General features: G+C 40.6%; 1 protein-coding gene across 1 annotated transcript in view; it reads left to right on the top strand.

Moving 5' to 3' along the window:
• The window catches only part of LOC133640669 (serine/threonine-protein kinase MRCK alpha-like), a 227,817-nt gene that overhangs the window by 143,313 nt on the left and 63,611 nt on the right, over positions 1-20,893 (top strand). The window contains 11 exon segments of the mRNA XM_062034224.1: positions 4,665-4,758; positions 6,346-6,546; positions 6,624-6,765; positions 9,541-9,650; positions 9,710-9,789; positions 13,010-13,188; positions 16,217-16,339; positions 18,192-18,325; positions 18,406-18,527; positions 20,172-20,292; positions 20,413-20,523. Of these exon segments, the coding sequence (XP_061890208.1) occupies positions 4,665-4,758; positions 6,346-6,546; positions 6,624-6,765; positions 9,541-9,650; positions 9,710-9,789; positions 13,010-13,188; positions 16,217-16,339; positions 18,192-18,325; positions 18,406-18,527; positions 20,172-20,292; positions 20,413-20,523 (1,417 nt within the window).

Genomic DNA, 20,893 nt, shown 5'->3' with positions numbered 1-20,893 from the left:
ATGCTCTAAAAAACCTCCATCCAGGTTTTATATACACACTAAGTATATATGTCATGTAGTAACATTCATATTAACATGTAATATATCAAATCAAATCAAATCAACTTTATTTATAAAGCACATTTAAAATTTACCACAGGGGTATACATACTTCTATCATTTTAAGCATACAGCGGCATATTAATTTCACAGACACGTCACAACGTTCACTTTCCCTTCAACAACAAGACGAGTACTAATCATGGCAGACTTGATGAGAGACAACAATCACTACTTTGGGACAAATGATGATCCAGGAACCTCTATTTTTGATCCTGAATATAAGGAGGATGATCTACACGTTTCAGAGGCAGCTTTAGTCACACACTAAGCATCATGTAGCAGTATTGCTAAGTGCTAAACAAGAACATAATACAACAATCACTTACTGTACAATATCTGCTCTCACTGGGATAAAGACTGATGGGATGTTTATATCTTCCAGTTGACATGAAGAATTCATCATAATGCTCACAAAGGTTTAACAAAAAAAAAATGGTGCCGCCACAAGCGTCTTTTCGTGTTTTTTCTCGGGTATAAGTTGGATGTCAAAGTTCACCAACTTGTGGGTTTATGTCCACAATCTTCTACTGTTCAAGTGAGAGGCATGATTTATCATCTAGAATTTACTTTCACCAAACCAGAGGCGATGCAGCAGCTCAATATGGCAGCATAAGCTAGTTAGCTCTCTGTGATCACAGCACCGCTAAAAGTAGTTCCTATTTTTTAGTGCTTTTGATAACAATATCGCTAATACTTGTTAATATTCCGGTCACGACATGGAAGTGGAGTATTGTATTATTTTTTTAGGGGTTTTATTGGCGTAATAGTGTACTCCGATTAGCTGCACTGTGAGCCACCTCTTACTTGCCATATTTTACGAGTTAGAATGCATAAAACAATAAAAACTCTCGTGTTCTTGTCTTACATAAGGATTGTGAATGGTAGGCAACATTCAGAACAACAGTGCAGCTCCCTTTAAGGTCAATGCTATCAAGAGAATTGACTAATGATTGACACAGAGTCCGAGTCGCTGTTAAGATGTAGTTACGCACAAAGCGTGTGGTTTGTCCCCGAGCACGTGTGTGTTGAGCTGTGTCACAGTTCAGTGTGTTAATAGGGCTCAGACACACAAACACACACGCACACACTGCTACTACCCTCAGGGGAAATGTGTGCAATGGTCAGACATTGACAAGGACTATATTTAACCCAGTCTGCCGCTCACACCAGCGACTTCCAGCAGCTGGATAATGTGGATTTCAAGGCACAATGCTCACACTGAGTAGAGGCAGACTGAAAAATGAGGGAGAAGTCTCACTGTAGTATTTGGTGACAGCACTACAACTGATTACAAGTTTGTCCATGGAGGTGATGACATTTTAAACACAACCATTTCTATGATGTCGAGCAATAGTCAACCTTACCATTAAGTACAGTGGGAGCCGCTTATGTCGATGCCCCTTTAAATGTTGGACTGATATCACCAATCATTTACTTGCCACTTTAGATAGAGATATACCGTGTTTTCCGGACTATAGAGCAGTGGTTCTTAACCTGGGTTCGATCGAACCCTAGGAGTTCGGTGAGTCGGGCTTAGGAGTTCGGCGGAGGTCAAGACACACCCGACTCATCGTGTAAATAAAAACTTCTCCCTATCTGCGTATTACGGATACGGCAACAGCAGAAGACAGACTGATTTTCAGGTAGATACATTTGTTGTGAGTTTATGCACCGTTGGTTTTGTTCTTTGAACAAGGTGATGTTCATGCACGGTTAATTTTGTGCACCAGTAATAAAACATGGTAACACTTTAGTATGGGGAACATATTGTAACATATTGGCTCTTAACTAGTCATTATTAAGTACTTATTAATGCCTTATTCGGCATGGCCTTATTATAACCCTAACCCTCTAACCCTAACCAAATAACTCTAAATTAAGTCTTTGTTACTTAGAATATGTTCCCCATACTAAAGTGTTACCAAAAACATAAAACTTTGTCTTGAATTTGAAAATTTTTTTTATTTTTATTTTTTTACTAAAGAAGGGTTCGGTGAATGCGCATATGAAACTGGTGGGGTTCGGTACCTCCAACAAGGTTAAAAACCACTGCTATAGAGGTATATAAGTCGCACCCACTAAACTTTAGAAAACACAAATATTTTAAAGTTAAAGTACCACTGATAGTCACACACACACACACACTAGGTGTGGTGAAATTATCCTCTGCATTTGACCCATCACCCTTGATCACCCCCTGGGATGTGAGGGGAGCAGTGAGCAGCAGTGGTGGCCACGCCCGGGAATCATTTTGGTGATTTAACCCCCAATTCCAACCCTTGATGCTGAGTGTCAAGCAGGGAGGTAAAGGGTCCCATTTTTATAGTCTTTGGTATGACTCGCGACCTACTGATCTCAGGGCGGACACTCTAACCACAAGGCCCCCGAGCAGGTTTTCCATGTATTAGCCGCACCGGACCTTTAAGTCGCATATATATACATGTTGTGAAATTAGTTATTTACACATAAATATTTTGTAAATGTTTTTAATTGTTTCCAAACAGTGTCTGTAACACAGCAGTAAAACGGCTGATCAAACAAAACAGAAGTCATCGTCATGGAACCACTAGCTGCAGAAGCTAGCTCTCCAGTCAGCTAAACAGACTCAATAAGAGGAGTGGTCCACTCCCGGCTAGCTCTCTAATCAGCTAAACCAGTGCTTCTTAACCTTGTTGGAGGTACCGAACCCCACCAGTTTCATATGCACATTCACCGAACCCTTCTTTAGTGAAAAATAAAATGTTGGTTTATTTTTGTTCATATTCAAGACAAAGTTATATGTTTTTTTTAGTAGTGCACAAAATGAACCGTGCATGAACATCACCTTGTTCAAAGAACAAAACCAACACAGTGCATGAACTCACAACAAATTACACACTTGCAAATCAGATGGATATTTAGAGGGAACATTGTTTGGGGGTATCCATAATACTTAGACTTAGACTTCCTTTTTATTGTCATTCAAATGTTAACTTTACAGTACAGATACGCCGATAGGAGAAGTTTTTATTTACACGGTCGATTGATTGAATGAAACTTGTTTTAGTAGATTGCACAGTACAGTACATATGCCGTACAATTGACCACTAAATGTTCACACCCGAATAAGTTTTTCAACTTGTTTAATTAAGTCGGGGTCCACGTTAATCAATTCATGAGTCTGGTGTGTCTTGACCGCTGCGGCGGAGGCTCTGCCGAACCCCTGAGGCCGACTCACCGAACCCCTAGGGTTCGATCGAACCCAGGTTAAGAACCACTGAGCTAAACAGACTCAATAACTCCTACTGTAGTCTAACCTGACTCTCGCCAGACCCTTCTATTTTGCTGAGCTCCACACAAGGGTCTGGGCTCGAAGGCAATGCAAACTCCTTCCAGATAGACACGCGGCGTCGTGTGCTGACATTGATTCTGCTAATGCAACTGTTTTGTCGAGTCTATCAAATATTAATTATTTCAAAGATGAACAGAGAACGGTTTTGAAGGCATTTATTGGTGGCAAGGATGTTTTGGCTCTTCTTCTGACCGGGTTTGGATTTCCCAGCGTCACGGGTTGATTTCAATGAGAGTGGTTGAAGAAGCACCTCATTCAAGATAACGGACAAGTGGTTTATCCAATCACATACATTGATTTTTTTTTACAAGACCCCGCCTTCTGAAATACATCTCCTATTGAGAACTCCCAGATCCTTGTGTGGAGTTCAGCGAACTACAAGGATCTGGCGAGGGTCAGGTTAACTGTAGTCAGCCAGTTGATTAAAAGAAAGTGAACGCTGATTGCAGAAGCTGGGAGAGTGGAACAAAAACGTGTATTGCAATGAATTAGGGCTGGGCGATACAGCCTTTTATTAATATCTCGATATTTTTAAACCATGTCACGATACACGATATATAATCGCGATATTTTGCCTTAGCCTTGAATGAACACTTGATGCATATAATCACAGCAGTATGATGATTCTATGTGTCTACATTAAAACATTCTTGTTCATACTGCATTAATATATGCTCATTTTAAACCTTCATGCAGAAACCACAACTAAGTCAATTTACCAACACTGTATTTATTAAGCAGTGGCACAAACATTCATGTCATTTCAAAACAGAAAGTGCAAGATTGTCAGAGACAATTTAAAACAAGCTATGAGTGCACTTTTGTGCATGATGTCACTAAGATGACATATCAAAACAACACTAAATTAAAGTGCACTTTTTGTACAGAACGCCACTACAATAGTTTAAAACAAATAAAGTGCACTTTTGTGCATGATGTCACACAACATAGTTCAATAACTGTCAAATAAAAATGAGCTGCATAATAGGAAATCAAATAGTATATGTCCTTTGTTCTGTGGTAGGTTCCTACGGACGTTATCTCCTTCTGTTGTTGATTTTTTTTTCATACGGTGTTGATCTGGAAATTGTTGCTTGGGCATTTTGTTGGTGTGGCACCGAACGGAGATGTTGACATGCGGGGTTTCAAGCACACTAAATATTGGTCCAGCTGTTGCGTCACACTTGTTTTTTTTATTCAGCATTGTTTTCTTCATGTTTGCTTCTTTTAGGGATATCAAACCTGACAACATCCTTTTGGATAGAAACGGCCACATCCGCTTGGCTGACTTTGGTTCCTGCCTAAAACTCATGGAGGATGGAACGGTAAGTTTGTACAACGCTGCTGCTAACGTCTATGTTGCTTTGTCACCTGATGCTACACTGCAAAGAAGAGCTGACTAAATATAACGTAGAGACCACAATATTTTCCGGACTATAGAGCGCACCAGTATATAAGCCGAACCCACTACATTTTAGAATAAATTCATATTTTTTCCATATATTAGCCGCACCGGACTATAAGCCGCAGATATATACGTTATCTACACACAAATATTCTGTAAATGTTTATTTACATACCTTAATTGTTTCCAAACCGTGTCTGTAACACAGAAGTAAAACGGCTGATCAAACAAAACAGAAGTCATCGTCATGGACCCACTAGCTGTGGAAGCTAGTTCTCCAATCAGCTATACAGACTCAATAACTCCACGGTGACGTTTTGGTGAATTTACTGAGGAATTTGTGAAACTGAAACAATACAAAAAGAATACAGTTTTAAGTTAATAATACTAACACAGACACTAGTAAACATGTTCGCATACTACCTAATGCTATAAATCAATTTAAGTGGACCCTGACTTAAACAAGTTGAAAAACGTATTCGCATTTAGTGGTCAATTGTACGGAATATGTATTTCACTGTGCAATCTACTAATAAAAGTTTCAATCAATCAATCAAAACGACGCAAGCTTGATTACATTACGATAGCATGTACAAATATGCATAAAAACACTACTACAGACATCACACATGGGACGCTTTAGTATGTAAGAATTGTTTTAGTTAAATTGTAAAACTTACAAACGTTGCTTGGTTTAATGGCGCTCTGTACTTCTCCCTACGTCCGTGTACACAGCAGCGTTTTAAAATGTCATAAATTTTACCCTTTGAAACCGATAATCTTGAAACCGATACAGATAATTTCCGATATTACATTTTAAAGCATTTATCGGCCGATATTATCGGACATCTCTAATTAAGAGTATGTGAAAGTTTGACTCCTACCATGTTTACTTCCATGACGACCTCCTTAAAGTTTTGTAATCAATCAGAAATATCAAGCTGCTCAAATGCGACAAACATGGATAAGTGTGGCGAGTGTTTTGCGTTTTTCCCATCATGGTTTGTAACGGATTTAAATGACTGTAATTTTAAATGTTTTATGGTGCATGGGTGTTTTTATAATGTCCACAAAGGTTGTTACGTGTGAACATGTCTGTTGACATTTTGTTTTGGTTGAATTTTGTTTTTGTTTTTTTTGCACCATGACTAGGGAAGGTTGTTTGTATTGGGTCAATGTAAGTAAATTATGCACACGCTTCTGTTCAGCGCATAGTTAAAGGTCATTGACCAGAATTTCTTACGTTGTCCGCTCGATGTCGACATAATAGCAGCATCAAAATTGTCGGACTATTAAAATGAACAACGTCTCCCTGTGGGTTACGTTCCTATTTAAATTTGTGAGGTCTCGCGGGCCAAATTGAAGACGTCAGTGGGCCGTAGTTTGAACACCCCTGCTCTAGAAGGACTAGAAAAGGGAAATTGAGACTGTGGATGTTGGGCAAAAGTTTGTCGCTAATTAACAAGACGGGTCTTTTGGTCACTGACTGGTTTGGTCCACACCCTAGGTCCAGTCGTCCGTGGCTGTGGGAACCCCAGATTATATCTCTCCAGAAATCCTCCAGGCCATGGAGGATGGCAAGGGCAAGTACGGACCCGAGTGCGACTGGTGGTCCCTGGGCGTTTGCATGTACGAAATGCTGTACGGCGAAACTCCCTTCTATGCGGAGTCCCTGGTTGAAACCTACGCCAAAATCATGAACCATCAGGTGAGCTCATGAGCGTGTGTGTCAGTACTAGCCTTTGATGTCGCCACCTGTCACATGTCCTCAACCTTGTTCCGCAGGAGCGATTCCAGTTCCCTCAGCAGATTACGGATGTCGTTTCAGAGGACGCCAAGGATCTCATACGTCGGCTCATTTGCAGCCGGCAGTACCGACTAGGACAGAACGGGATTGAAGACTACAAGCAACATCCCTTCTTTTCTGGTACGGCCTGGTCTTGACTCCACAGGTGCTTCCCAAGTCAGAGGTCATCAGGTGTGCTGCGGCAATGCAAAGAATGTAGCTGAGTTCATCCATCTCTGCCCGCCATATCAAGTAACCCAGAGAACAAAGAAACCCACTTGAGGAAAGAAGAAACATACTTTCCAACCTAAAGTGTGTGCACCTCGGCTTCATGAAGACATTGATGTACACCACACACGTCAAACGCAGGGCCCGTGGGCTAGATTTGGCCCGCCCACTCATTTATGTGGCCCGTCACTTCATTTAATTTGGCCCACCCATTCATTAAAGTGGCCCGTCACTTCATTTAAATCGGCTCGCCATATCATTTACCTACTCAACTACTCACCTGCTCAGTGGCCTAGTGGTTAGAGTGTCCGCCCTGAGATCGGTAGGTTGTGAGTTCAAACCCCGGCCGAGTCATACCAAAGACTATAAAAATGGGACCCATTACCTCCCTGCTTGGCACTCAGCATCAAGGGTTGGAATTGGGGGTTAAATCACCAAAAATGATTCCCGGGCGTGGCCACCGCTGCTGCTCACTGCTCCCCTCACCTCCCAGGGGGTGATCAAGGGTGATGGGTCAAATGCAGAGAATAATTTCGCCACACCTAGTGTGTGTGTGTGTGTGTGTGTGTGTGTGTGTGTGTGTGTGTGACAATCATTGGTACTTTAACTTTAACTTTAATATGGACCGCCATGTCATTTAAGGTGGTCTGTCACGTCTTTTAATGTGTCACATCATTTGATATGGCCCACCACGTCATTTAACTAGTCCTGCCATGTCAATCAATGTGGTCTGCCACATCATTTAATATGGTCCATTACCTCATTATTGTGGCCCGCCATGTAATTCCATGTGGTCTGCCACGTCATTTAAAATGGTTCATATGACGTCATTAAAAGAGGTCCGCCATGTAATTCTAAGGTGGTTCATCACGTCATTTAAAATGGCCCGTCAGGTCATTTAATTTGGCCCGCAATGTCATGCAATGGGGTTTGCCACATTATTTAAGGTGGCCCACCATGTAATTCAATGTGGTCTGTCTCGTCATTTTATGTGGCCCGCAATGTAATTCAATGTGGTCCGTCATGTCCTTTAAATTGGCCCGCTATGTCATTCTAAGGTGGTTCATCATGTCATTTAATGTGTCACAACATTTAAACTGTCACGTCATTTAACTTGGCCTGCAATGTCATTCAATGTGGTTTGCCACATTATTTAATGTAGCCTGTTACCTCATTATTGTGGCCCGCCATGTAATTCAAAGTGGTCCGTCACGTCATTTGAAGTGGCCCGCCATATAATTTTAAGGTGGTTCATCATGTTATTTAATGTCACGTCATTTAAAATGGCCCGTCACGTCATTTAAGTTGGCCTGCCATGTAATTCAAAGAGGCCCGCCATGTAATTCTAAGGTGGTTCATCACGTCATTTAAAATGGCCCGTCAGGTCATTTAATTTGGCCCGCAATGTCATTCAATGTGGTTTGCCACATTATTTGAGGTGGCCCACCATGTAATTCAATGTGGTCTGTCTCGTCATTTTATGTGGCCCGCAATGTAATTCAATGTGGTCCGTCATGTCCTTTAAATTGGCCCGCCATGTCATTCTAAGGTGGTTCATCATGTCATTTAATGTGTCACAACATTTAAACTGTCACGTCATTTAACTTGGCCTGCAATGTCATTCAATGTGGTTTGCCACATTATTTAATGTAGCCTGTTACCTCATTATTGTGGCCCGCCATGTAATTCAAAGTGGTCCGTCACGTCATTTGAAGTGGCCCGCCATATAATTTTAAGGTGGTTCATCATGTTATTTAATGTCACGTCATTTAAAATGGCCCGTCACGTCATTTAAGTTGGCCCGCCATGTAATTCAAAGTAATGCGCCATGTAATTCAATGTGGTCAGTTACCTCATTATTGTGGCCCGCCATGTAATTCAAAGTAATGCGCCATGTAATTCAATGTGGTCAGTTACCTCATTATTGTGGCCCGCCATGTAATTCAATGTGGTCTGTTACGTCATTATAGTGGCCCGCCATGTAATTCGACGTGGTCTGCCACATCATTTAAAAGTGCTCCGTCATGTCATTTAAAACTGGCCCGCCACTTCATTAAATGTGGCTCGTCACGTCATTTAACTTGGCCCGCCATGTCATTCAACATGGTCCTTTACCTCATTATTGTGGCCTGTCATGTCATTTATCGTGGTGTGCCACATCATTTGTTGTGACCCGCCATGTCATTCAAATTGGCCTGCCATCTCATTTAAGTTGGCTCATCACGTCATTCAATGTTCATTATCATTATCGTGGCCCGCCATGTCATTCAACTTGGTCTGCCTCATCATTTATTGTGGTCCCTCACGTCATTCGGTGTGGCCCGTTATCTCATTATTGTGAACCGACTTGTCATTCAATGTTGCCCACCACATCATTTATTGTGGCCCGTCACGTCATTCAACGTAGTCTGCCACGCCATTTAAGGTGGTCCGTCATGTCATTTAATGTTTCCCACCACATCATTTAACGTGGTCGGTCACATCATTCCAAGTGGCCCGCCACATCAATGACTAATGAATTGCGGTGTGGCCCTAAGTAAAAAAGAGTTTGACACTGCTGAAATCTAAATTTGACACCAGCAGTTAGCATCACCTAAATAATTCTGTGCCTGCTGCAGATCAGAAATCAAAGTTTGTCGTAAAAAACTAAATGAGGTATTTGGTTTGTGTCAACTCTTCCATGTTCAGGCATCGACTGGGACAACATCCGTTTGTGTGAGGCCCCCTACATCCCCGAGGTCAGCAGTCCCACAGACACCTCCAACTTCGACGTGGACGACGACAGTCTCAAGAACTCGGTACGTGTGTCAGACCTTGTGGCTTGTAGACCACATTAAATGTCATTCCATATTCTCAGGAGACCATGCCCCCACCTTCTCACACCGCCTTTTCTGGCCACCACTTCCCCTTTGTTGGCTTCACCTACACCAGTAAATGGTAAGTCAACCACACATCTTTTTCTACACCCTGTCTGGGTCTTGGATAACCTCAACCACCAGCGTGTGCCTACTTTTCACCTCTTTTCTCCTACATGCTTGGGCTTTCTGCCATCAGCTCAGCTTCTCTTGGAAGCCCAAAGGTGTTAAAAAGAGGGGTTGTCTCACTTTTAACCAATGTCCTCCCGAGCTCTGCTATGTTGTCAAAAGAAGAGTCTGGCCAATAAACCAGTCAAGTGCTACCCGTGGGAAAGCGACAAAGCCACCTTATCTCTTCAAGGCTCAGCGATAATGGTCTTTTCCAGTCTTTTTCTTCTTCCTCTTCTCCCCGTCACTCGCTCACGTGCTCCTTCGACTCTCCTAACGTTGCTCAGTGTCGCCGTTTGTAAATAACAATATATCAATTATACATGTCAGTGTTTATCTGTAAATAACAATATATCAATAATTAATGTTACTGTTTATCTGTAAATAACAATGTCAATAATAATCAGTGTTTAACTGTAAATAACAATAAATAAGTAATAAATGCCAGTGTTTATCTGTAAATAATACATAATAAATGCAAGTGTTTATCTGTAAATAACAATAAATAAATAATACAAGTCAGTGTTTATCTGTAAATAACAATTTATAAATACATGTCAGTGTTTATCTGTAAATAACAATATATCAAAAATAAAAGTTGGTGTTTATCTGTAAATAACAATGTCAATAGTAATCAGTGTTTATCTGTAAATAACAATATATAAATAATAAATGTCAGTGTTTATCTGTAAATAATACATAAATAATAAATGCAAATGTTTATCTGTAAATAACAATATATAAATAATAAATGTTAGTGTTTATCTGCAAATAACAATATGTCAATAATAAATGCCAGTGTTTATCTGTAAATAATAAATGCAAGTGTTTATCTGTAAATAACAATTTATAAATAATACATGTCAGTGTTTATCTGTAAATAACCATTTATAAATAATACAGGTCAGTGTTTATCTGTAAATAACAATATATCAATAATACATGTCAGTGTTTATCTGTAAATAACAATATATAAATATAAATGTATAATATATATAAATATTAATATATAAATATAAATCTTCAGCTCTCGCTGGATCGGTTCGCAGCTGAGTGTGAAGCGACTGGGATGAGAATCAGCACCTCCAAGTCCGAGTCCATGGTTCTCGCCCGGAAAAGGGTGGAGTGCCATCTCCGGGTTGGGGAGGAAACCCTGCCCCAAGTGGAGGAGTTCAAGTACCTTGGAGTCTTGTTCACGAGTGGGGGGGGAGTGGATGGTGAGATCGACAGGCGGATCGGTGCTGTGTCTTCAGTAATGCGGACGCTGTATCGATCCGTTGTGGTGAAGAAGGAGCTGAGCCGGAAGGCAAAGCTCTCAATTTACCGGTCGATCTACGTTCCCATCCTCACCTATGGTCATGAGCTTTGGGTTATGACCGAAAGGACAAGATCACGGGTACAAGCGGCCGAAATGAGTTTCCTCCGCCGGGTGGCGTGGCTCTCCCTTAGAGATAGGGTGAGAAGCTCTGCCATCCGGGGGGAGCTCAAAGTAAAGCCGCTGCTCCTCCACATCGAGAGGAGCCAGTTGAGGTGGTTCGGGCATCTGCTCAGGATGCCACCCGAACGCCTCCCTAGGGAGGTGTTTAGGGCACGTCCGACCGGTAGGAGGCCACGGGGAAGACCCAGGACACGTTGGGAAGACTATGTCTCCCGGCTGGCCTGGGAACGCCTCGGGATCCCCCGGGAAGAGCTGGACGAAGTGGCTGGGGAGAGGGAAGTCTGGGTTTCCCTGCTTAGGCTGCTGCCCCCGCGACCCGACCTCGGATAAGCGGAAGAAGATGGATGGATGGATGGAAATATAAATGTTAGTGTTTATCTGTAAATAACAATATATCAATAACACATGTCAGTGTCTATCTGTAATAACAATATATCAATATAAATGTAAGTGTTTATCTGTAAATAACATTATATAAATATAAATGTCAGTGTTTATCTGTAAATAACAATTTATAAATAATGTCAGTGTTTATCTGTAAATAACAATATATAAATAATAGATGTCAGTGTTTATCTGTTAATAACAATATATAAATAATAAATGTCAGTGTTTATCTGTAAATAACAATATATAAATATAAATGTCAGTGTTTATCTGTAAATAACAATATGTAAATATAAATGTCAGTGTTTATCTGTAAATAATAATATGTAAATATAAATGTCAGTTGTTATCTGTTAATAACAATATATAAATATACTGTAAATGTCAGTTGTTATCTGTAAATAACAATTTATAAATAATGTCAGTGTTGATCTGTAAATAACAATATATAAAGAATCAATGTCAGTGTTTATCTGTAAATAATATATAAATAATGCATGTCAGTGTTTATCTGTAAATAATATACACTACCGTTCAAAAGTTTGGGGTCACATTGAAATGTCCTTATTTTTGAAGGAAAAGCACTGTACTTTTCAATGAAGATAACTTTAAACTAGTCTTAACTTTAAAGAAAGACACTCTATACATTGCTAATGTGGTAAATGACTATTCTAGCTGCAAATGTCTGGTTTTTGGTGCAATATCTACATAGGTGTATAGAGGCCCATTTCCAGCAACTATAACTCCAGTGTTCTAATGGTACAATGTGTTTGCTCATTGGCTCAGAAGGTTAATTGATGATTAGAAAACCCTTGTGCAATCATGTTCACACATCTGAAAACAGTTTAGCTCGTTACAGAAGCTACAAAACTGACCTTCCTTTGAGCAGATTGAGTTTCTGGAGCATCACATTTGTGGGGTCAATTAAACGCTCAAAATGGCCAGAAAAAGAGAACTTTCATCTGAAACTCGACAGTCTATTCTTGTTCTTAGAAATGAAGGCTCAAACACAAAATTGTTTGGGTGACCCCAAACTTTTGAACGGTATTGTATAAATAATGCATGTCAGTGTTTATCTGTAAGTAACAATTCAAATGGCATCAAAATATATATATATTTTTAATGAAATATGAATAAAAATAGGGCTGTCAGACAAAACATTTAATCGAGATTAATCACATTTTGCTTGGAATAATTACATAATAATTAGATTCAGTGGACAAAATTCAGTTCCAAAAATGGAGTGTCAGGAAAGAGCTTTGGCATTAAAGACACAAATGAACCTCCACACACTTGGTTCCCCTCTCAGCACCATATCTGACCGGGGTTGCCTGCGACAACTGTCCGGGGAAGCCAGCAAGGCAGGGCAGGACAAAGTGGACGTGGAGGTACAGCGCGGCTTGGACAACAGCCTGGCAGCAGAGGCTTACGAGAGGAGGATCCAGCGCCTCGAACAGGAGAAAGTGGAGCTGAGCCGCAAAGTTCAAGGTGAGGCACGGAAAAGAAGCAAAATGCTGCTTTGATGACATGTTTGGACCTCAAGCACTGGCAAGAAGTCAAGAGGGAAAATGATCCCATTTTGTCTCTAAAGCATCAGTAGAGGGTAAAAAGAAGTTGACTTTAATTGCTTATTTGAGTTTCATGTGATGAGGTGGCGACTTGTCCAGGGTGTACCCCGCCTTCCGCCGGATTGTAGCTGAGATAGGCTCCAGTGCCCCCCGCGACCCCGAAGGGAATAATTGGTAGAAAATGGATGTATCCATTCAACCATATCCAATTGTATTTACAATCAGCAAAGTGAATACCTTCGGTAATTTCCGCAGATTCTACGTCACTGTAGTAACACTTCTGCACTCTGACCATATTATTAGGTCAGTCATACTGGAAATACACAAACACGTGAAAGAGATGTGCTGTTTATTATTCACAATCCTTATGTAAGACAAGAACACACATGCTTGACTTGTTTATGCATTCTAAAATGTAAATAAATATCTAACAATTGAGTCAACAGGTGGAGAGTCCTCTCATTATACTCTCTAAAAACATCCAGAAAGCGCCAATAATACTCCATTTACATGTGGGGACCTGAAAATGAACCAAATATGAGTGATATTGTTATTATAAGCGCCAACGTAGACGGACTATTTTCGTGGCGCATTGATAGCAGTGAGCTAATGCTAGCTTACGCTGCTATTGTTGACACACTGAGCAGACGGCTGCTTCTGCTTGGCATCAAACTTGCAAAAAGTAAATTCTAGATTATAATTCATGCATCTCTCACCTGCTAGTAGACAAATGTGGCCATGGACCGACAGGCTGGTCCACTTTCACATCCCCAGAGATGGCCAAAAATACGCTAGTTGCGGCAACTTTTTTTTAATCTTTCGTGAGGATTGTAATTGATTCTTCATCTAAACGGAATTATGTGAGCGTCCCGTCGGTCGGTATCCCAGCGAGAGTGGAAATATATATTTTCACAGTACCACATGTTTTCACGGTAAAAAAAAAACTGGCAGTTTAGAATTTAAAAAAAACAACAACAATGGTACTTTTTCCCAAGTTAGGGTTCAATTCCGGGCTCGGGATCTTTCTGTGTGGAGTTTGCATGTTCTCCCCGTGACTGCGTGGGTTCCCTCCGGGTACTCCGGCTTCCTCCCACCTCCAAAGACATGCACCTGGGGATAGGTTGATTGGCAACACTAAATGGTCCCTAGTGTGTGAATGTTGTCTGTCTATCTGTGTTGGCCCTGTGATGCAGTGGCGACTTGTCCAGGGTGTACCCCGCCTTCCGCCCGAATGCAGCTGAGATAGGCTCCAGCACCCCCCGCGACCCCAAAAGGGACAAGCGGTAGAAAGTGGATGGATGGATGGATGTTGTACAATCCAGTGTACATTTACAGTTAAATTCTGCCAGTTTTTTTACGGTAAAGGCTACAGATCTATTTTTCCCCAAAGTGTTGGGGGGGAAATACATATAATAATCAAACTCAGAGGCATTGTTCCAAGCGGCGCTGTGAGGGGAGCCATAACTGTAGGCTGACCATATTCTGAAATCCCAAAAAGAGGACACATATATGCGTGAACGCCAAGGCCGGGACTAGGTGAAAATTTGTCAATGATACTCGAACTTGCTTTATAAATAATATATTTATTTAAATAAAGCATTTTTTCTCCTCTGTTGACAGCAGTGTTGGCGCTAGGAATTTTCAAAATGGGGTCCCACAGTAAATTTTTGGGTTTCCCCCTTTTTTGTAAGCGTTTAGAAAAACAATTATAAACGTAGACATTATTCTGTTGTATCTCACATTCTATATTATGTTTTGGAAAAAGGTTGTCATAAACGTTACTTAATTCATTAAAAAAATAAATAAAAAATAAAAATTTGTATACATATGTAAATGTAGTCAGTTATAAACATTCATTCACTTTCTTCTTTCCTTCATGGATCAGAACTTTACTGCTGCTGGTAGTTTTTTCTATGTTTTTATTTAATAAGTTGTAGGTGTATTTATTTTAGTATAAAAGTGTAAAAAGTGTTTTGCTTCGGCATGAAATGATGATATTGGTGTGCCAGGACATACATACATTTTATATTTAACGCTCACATCTCTGGAGTCTACATCAACTTCAGATCTATCCCTCATTTCAAAATGTTTTTGTTTTTTTTATGTTGTTTTTTTGTTTTCTGCCCTTTTTTGTCAAACAAAACTATGTTTTTAATGGCAAACACACAAAATATGCAGTATCTTCCACCAAAAATATTTTTCTTAGTGGAATATTTGATGTGAAGTAATCGGAGCCTTGGATAGGTCAATAATTCATAATAACATTGATTTTGATTCAATATTATGTTTTGAGCAATGACCGTTTGAAAGGGAAAAAAAACAGCTTTGTTTTATTAGTCAACATTGCAACTTTTTCTAAATTACATTTCACCTTTAAGCTTTTTTATTTTACTTTTGTTATGTTTTGGTTTATTTTAATAGTATTTTTCGAATGTGCCGTGGGCCTTTAAAACATTAGCTGTGGGCCGCAAATGGCCTCCGGGGCACACTTTTGACACCCCTGCTATAGATAATAAAAAAATTAATCTGATAAATCTATGGATAAAAAGCAGAGCCTGGCGACGCATGCGCGTTTATCATAACTCTCTCGCTCTCTCTGCCTCTGCCCCTCCCTCACCAATGCTGCTGCGTGCACAATTTGTTTTGTTTTTAACCCCTTCTTAACCCTGAACGTACATTGATAATACACGCAACCCTAACTCAAAATGCATTTGAGGCATTTAAGAAACTCCGCCCGGACAGCCCCACAAAAGAGGACATGTCCCAGGGAAAAGAGGACGTATGGTCAGTCTACATAACTGCGTTGTGGCCCTCAATGAAATGAAGTTCCTTTAAAGTTGTCCAACATCTGCTGCAGGGAAACAAACGGTAGCCATCTCGGACGTGAATGCAAGCCAGCAAGTTCTGCTCTCGCCTGACTTTTGCTAAGGTGTCTGTTGACGTTGCAGAGACGACGCAGACCCTTCAGGCGCTTCAGCATCCGACAGCTGAGAGTCCCTTCACTGCAAGCAAGGAGGTGGAGATCAGGAGTCTGAAGACCGAGATCGACTACCTCAAGAAGCAACTCGCTGGTAGGACTCCATGGTTGTTCATGCCAGCACTAACAGTTCTTGCAGATTCTGGGATCAGCTGAGTGACTGTCTGGGTTTGTGCGTTTGTATGTATGTATATTTATATATGTGTGTGTTTGTGTATGTGTGTGTACATGTGTATGTGTGTGTGTATGTATGTATGTATATGTGTGTGTACATATGTTTGTGTGTGTGTATGTGTGTGTGTACGTATGTTTGTGTGTGTACATATGTATGTGTGTGTGTGTGTATGTATGTGTGTGTGTGTGTGTGTACATACGTATGTGTGTGTGTGTTTCATGTGTGTATGTGTGTGCGTGTATGTGTGTGCGTGTACGTATGTGTGCGTGTATCTTATGTATGTATGTGTGCGTGTGTATGTATGTACGTGTGTGTGTACGTATGTATATGTGTGTGTACGTATGTGTGTGTGTGCGTACACGTGTGTGTGTGTATCTATTTGTGTGTGTGTGTCCATGTATGTATGTGTGTGTGTGTGTGTGTGTGTGTACATACGTACATGTGTGTGTGTTTAATGTGTGTACGTGTGTGCGTGTACGTATGTGTGTGTATCTATGTATGTGTGCGTGTGTATGTATGTGTGTGTGTGTATATATGTATGTGTGTGTGTGTGTGTACGTACATACGCATGTGTGTGTGTGTTTCGTGTGAGTTTCATGCGTGTATGTGTGTGCATGTACGTATGTGTGCGTGTATCTTATGTATGTATGTGTGTGTGCATGTGTATGTATGTGGGTGTATGTATGTACGTGTGTGTGTACGTACGTATATGTGTGTGTACGTATGTGTGTGGGTGCGTACGTGTGTGTGTGTGTATCTATGTGTGTGTGTTTGTGTGTGTGTGTCCATGTATGTATGTGTGTGTGTGTGTGTACATACGTACGTGTGTGTGTGTTTAATGTGTGTACGTGTGTGCGTGTACGTATGTGTGTGTATCTATGTATGTGTGCATGTGTATGTATGTGTGTGTGTGTACATATGTATGTGTGTGTGTGTGTGTGTGTGTACGTACGTATGTGTGTGTGTGTTTCGGGTGAGTTTCATGCGTGTATGTGTGTGCATGTACGTATGTGTGCGTGTATCTTATGTATGTATGTATGTGTGCGTGTGTATGTATGTGTGTGTATGTATGTACGTGTGTGTGTACGTATGTATATGTGTGTGTACGTGTATGTGTGTGTGTGCGTACGTGTGTGTGCGTATATCTATGTGTGTGTGTGTCTATGTATGTATGTGTGTGTACATACGTACGTGTGTGTGTGTTTAATGTGTATGTGTGTGCGTGTACGTATGTGTGTGTGTATCTATGTATGTGTGTACATATGTGTGTGTATCTGTGTATGTGTGTGTGTATAAATGTGTTTGTGTGTATGTATGTATATGTGTGTGTACGTATGTACGTGTAGGTGTGTATGTATGTATGTATGTGTGTGTGTGTGTGCATGTATCTGTGTGTGTATGTATGTATGTGTTTGTGTATGTATGTACATGTGTGTATGTCTGTGTTTGTGTGTGTGTGTTTGTGCGTATGTATGGGGACGGCGTGGCGAGGTCGGGAGAGTGGCCGTTTCAGCAACCTGAGGGTTCCTGGTTCAATCCCCACCTTCTACCAACCTCGTCACGTCCGTTGTGTCCTTGAGCAAGACACTTCACCCTTGCTCCTGTTGGGTCGTGGTTAGCGCCTTGAATGGCAGCTCCAACCATCAGTGTGTGAATGTGTGTGTGAATGTGGAAATAGTGTCAAAGCGCTTTGAGTACCTTGAAGGTAGAAAAGCGCTATACAAGTATAACACATTTACCATTTATGTGTGTGTGTGTTTGTGTGTCAAAGACTCGGGCCAGTTGGACAAGCAGAGTGAAGACGTGACATCGGCACATCGGGAAGTGGAGGAAACATCCAGACATGTCAAGATGTTAGAGAAGCAATTGAAGACTCTGACAAAGGAGAGGGACGACCTGCACAAGGTGCACCAGTCACATCTGTTCTTTATCATCACACTTTAGATTTCATGCCCACGTTCTTTTTTTGTTTCGATCCCGGTCAGGACTTTGTGGAAGTGGACGAGAAGTTGAAGTCTCAGTCAAAGGATCTTAAAGAAGCGCAAGGCCAGAGAAAGCTAGTCATGAAGGAGTTCTCGGACCTCAACGAGATCCTCTCAGACCTCAGGTAGCCTCACGTCGAACACACGTAGTGGTTTACATCATGATTGGCAACTAAGACTTTCTAAGCTATAGAGGATCTCAGGGGACCTATGATGACTCTCATCTACATTTAAAACACTTCCTGGTGGATTTTGTTCAACTTTTGCTCCCCAGTCACATTTTCAACCCACTTGCCGACTGTGTGTGTGTACGTGTGTGTGCGTGTGTGTGTGTGTGTGTGTGTGTGTGTGTGTGTGTGCGTGCGTGCGTGAGTGCATGAGTGAGTGCGTGAGTGAGTGCGTGAGTGAGTGCGTGAGTGCGAGCGTGGAGGCCTTCCCTTAGATTACAAATGAAACCCTCCACGCCCCACTCTTTACAATAGTATAGTTTTTTCCCTAGACTATAAGCGCACCCACTAAATTAAAAAAACCCTATATTTTTCATATATTAGCCGCACCGGACTATAAGCCCCAGATATATACGTTGTGAAATTAGTTATTTACACAGAAATATTTTGTAAATGTTCATTAAAATGTTTTATTATTATTATTTTTATATTATTATATATGTTGTTATATTATATTTACATTTATTTGTTATTATTATTATTTATTTATTATTATAATTTTATTTATTAACATTTTATAACATTGATTTATTACATTTACCTTAATTGTTTCCAAACAGTATCTGTAACACGGCAGTAAAACGGATGATCAAACAAAACAGAAGTCATTGTCATGGACCCACTAGCTCTCCAATCAGTAAAACAGAATCAATAATTCCACGGTGACGTTTTGGTGAATTTACTGAGGAATTTGTGAAAGTGAAACGATACAAAAATGAATGCCATTGTAATGCCAAGTATCAAAAGCCACAATTTTTTGTTTCAAACAAATACAATTTGCGAAAATTCTAGCATTAAATATTATCATGCTAATGTTAGCGTAATGACATGGGAAAAGTTAGAGTACTTCGAAGATGACAGCAAGTATTGATAGCCATTATTTTTAGGTTTAAACAAATAAAATGAGCAAAAATTCTAGCATTAAATGTTATCATGCTAACAATGGCATGATGAGATAGGAAAAGTAGAGCACTTTAAAGATGGTGGCAAGTATCGAAAGCCATGATTTTTTAAGGTTAAAAATATAGACAATTAGTTAAAATGCTAGCTATGAAACATTAGCAGGATGACATAACAAAAGTAGCTTACTTTAAAGATGGCGCCAAGTATCAAAATCTATTATTTAATGTTAAACACACAAAATTAGCTAAAATGTTAGCATGATAACATAGGAAAAGTAGAGTACTTCAAAGATGGCGCCAAGTATCAGAATCCATTATTTAAGGTTAAACACACAAAATTTGCTAAAATGCTAGCTATAAAACGTTAGCATGATGACATAGGAAAAGTTAGTAGTCGCCAGGTATCGAAAGCCATGATTTTTAGGTGTAAAGGAACAAAATGATCAAAAGTGATGTTAGCATGCTAACAGCAAATAGCAGAGTGTCAAATTCCGAGACATCCAGAAGTGCGTGCAAGCTCACACTCAAATGCCTGAACCTCATGATTGGATGCTTTGTCAAAGAAGGACAAGTCAAATCATCCTAGGTCCCCTTCAAGTGCACCTGTGTCACTTCCTCACCTGACTCACCACACCTGCAGGTCGGAGAAGCAGCACCTGTGTCGCCAGCTCCGTGACAAGGAGGAGGAAGTGGAGAGTCAGAGTGGGAAAGTGGAGGGGCTGCGTCTTGAGGTGCGCAAGGCTGACAAGGCCCGGAAAGAGGTGCACAATTCTTCTTCTTCTTCTTCTTCTTGCATTGTGTAGATTGTCTAATAAGTGACAGTGTCCTTTACACAATTGTTGCAATGTGTAGATTGTGTAACACATGAGTGTGTCCATCAGATGGAGGCTCAGATGGAGGAGCAGACTGCAGAGGCTGTGAAGGACAGGAAGCTGAAGGATCGCAATGAGCAGTACAGCCGGCAGCTGGAGGAGGAGCTGCAAGGGCTGAAGGTAGGCACTCGTGCGGCCATAGGGCTGCACAACAACATCGCCATTCTCGTTCATCCCCGTTGCGAGTCTGTTCAGAATTCTCAAAAGTTGAAAAAATAGAATAAATAGGCCTTTTCTAACCTGCTCTGTAAAGGTTTCATTATAATTGTTATTTAAAAAAAATCCTGATTCATCCCGATTCCAAATCGATTACGCAAAAATTGTATTTTGTATCTATTTTATTTTATTTTTAAGCCATCTCCATGCGACCAAAATGAAGCTTTTCTAAATTTGTAACCTATAGTTATAATGATTATACCAAATAATGTGACGGTCCGCCTTCACCTCTAAAGGCCTTAGTGGCCACATGCGTGGACAGCACCTTTTAGCT

The sequence above is a fragment of the Entelurus aequoreus genome, linkage group LG23, assembly GCF_033978785.1.
Source record: "Entelurus aequoreus isolate RoL-2023_Sb linkage group LG23, RoL_Eaeq_v1.1, whole genome shotgun sequence".
Lineage (NCBI taxonomy): Eukaryota > Metazoa > Chordata > Actinopteri > Syngnathiformes > Syngnathidae > Entelurus > Entelurus aequoreus.
This window is presented reverse-complemented; position numbering and strand designations above follow the sequence as displayed.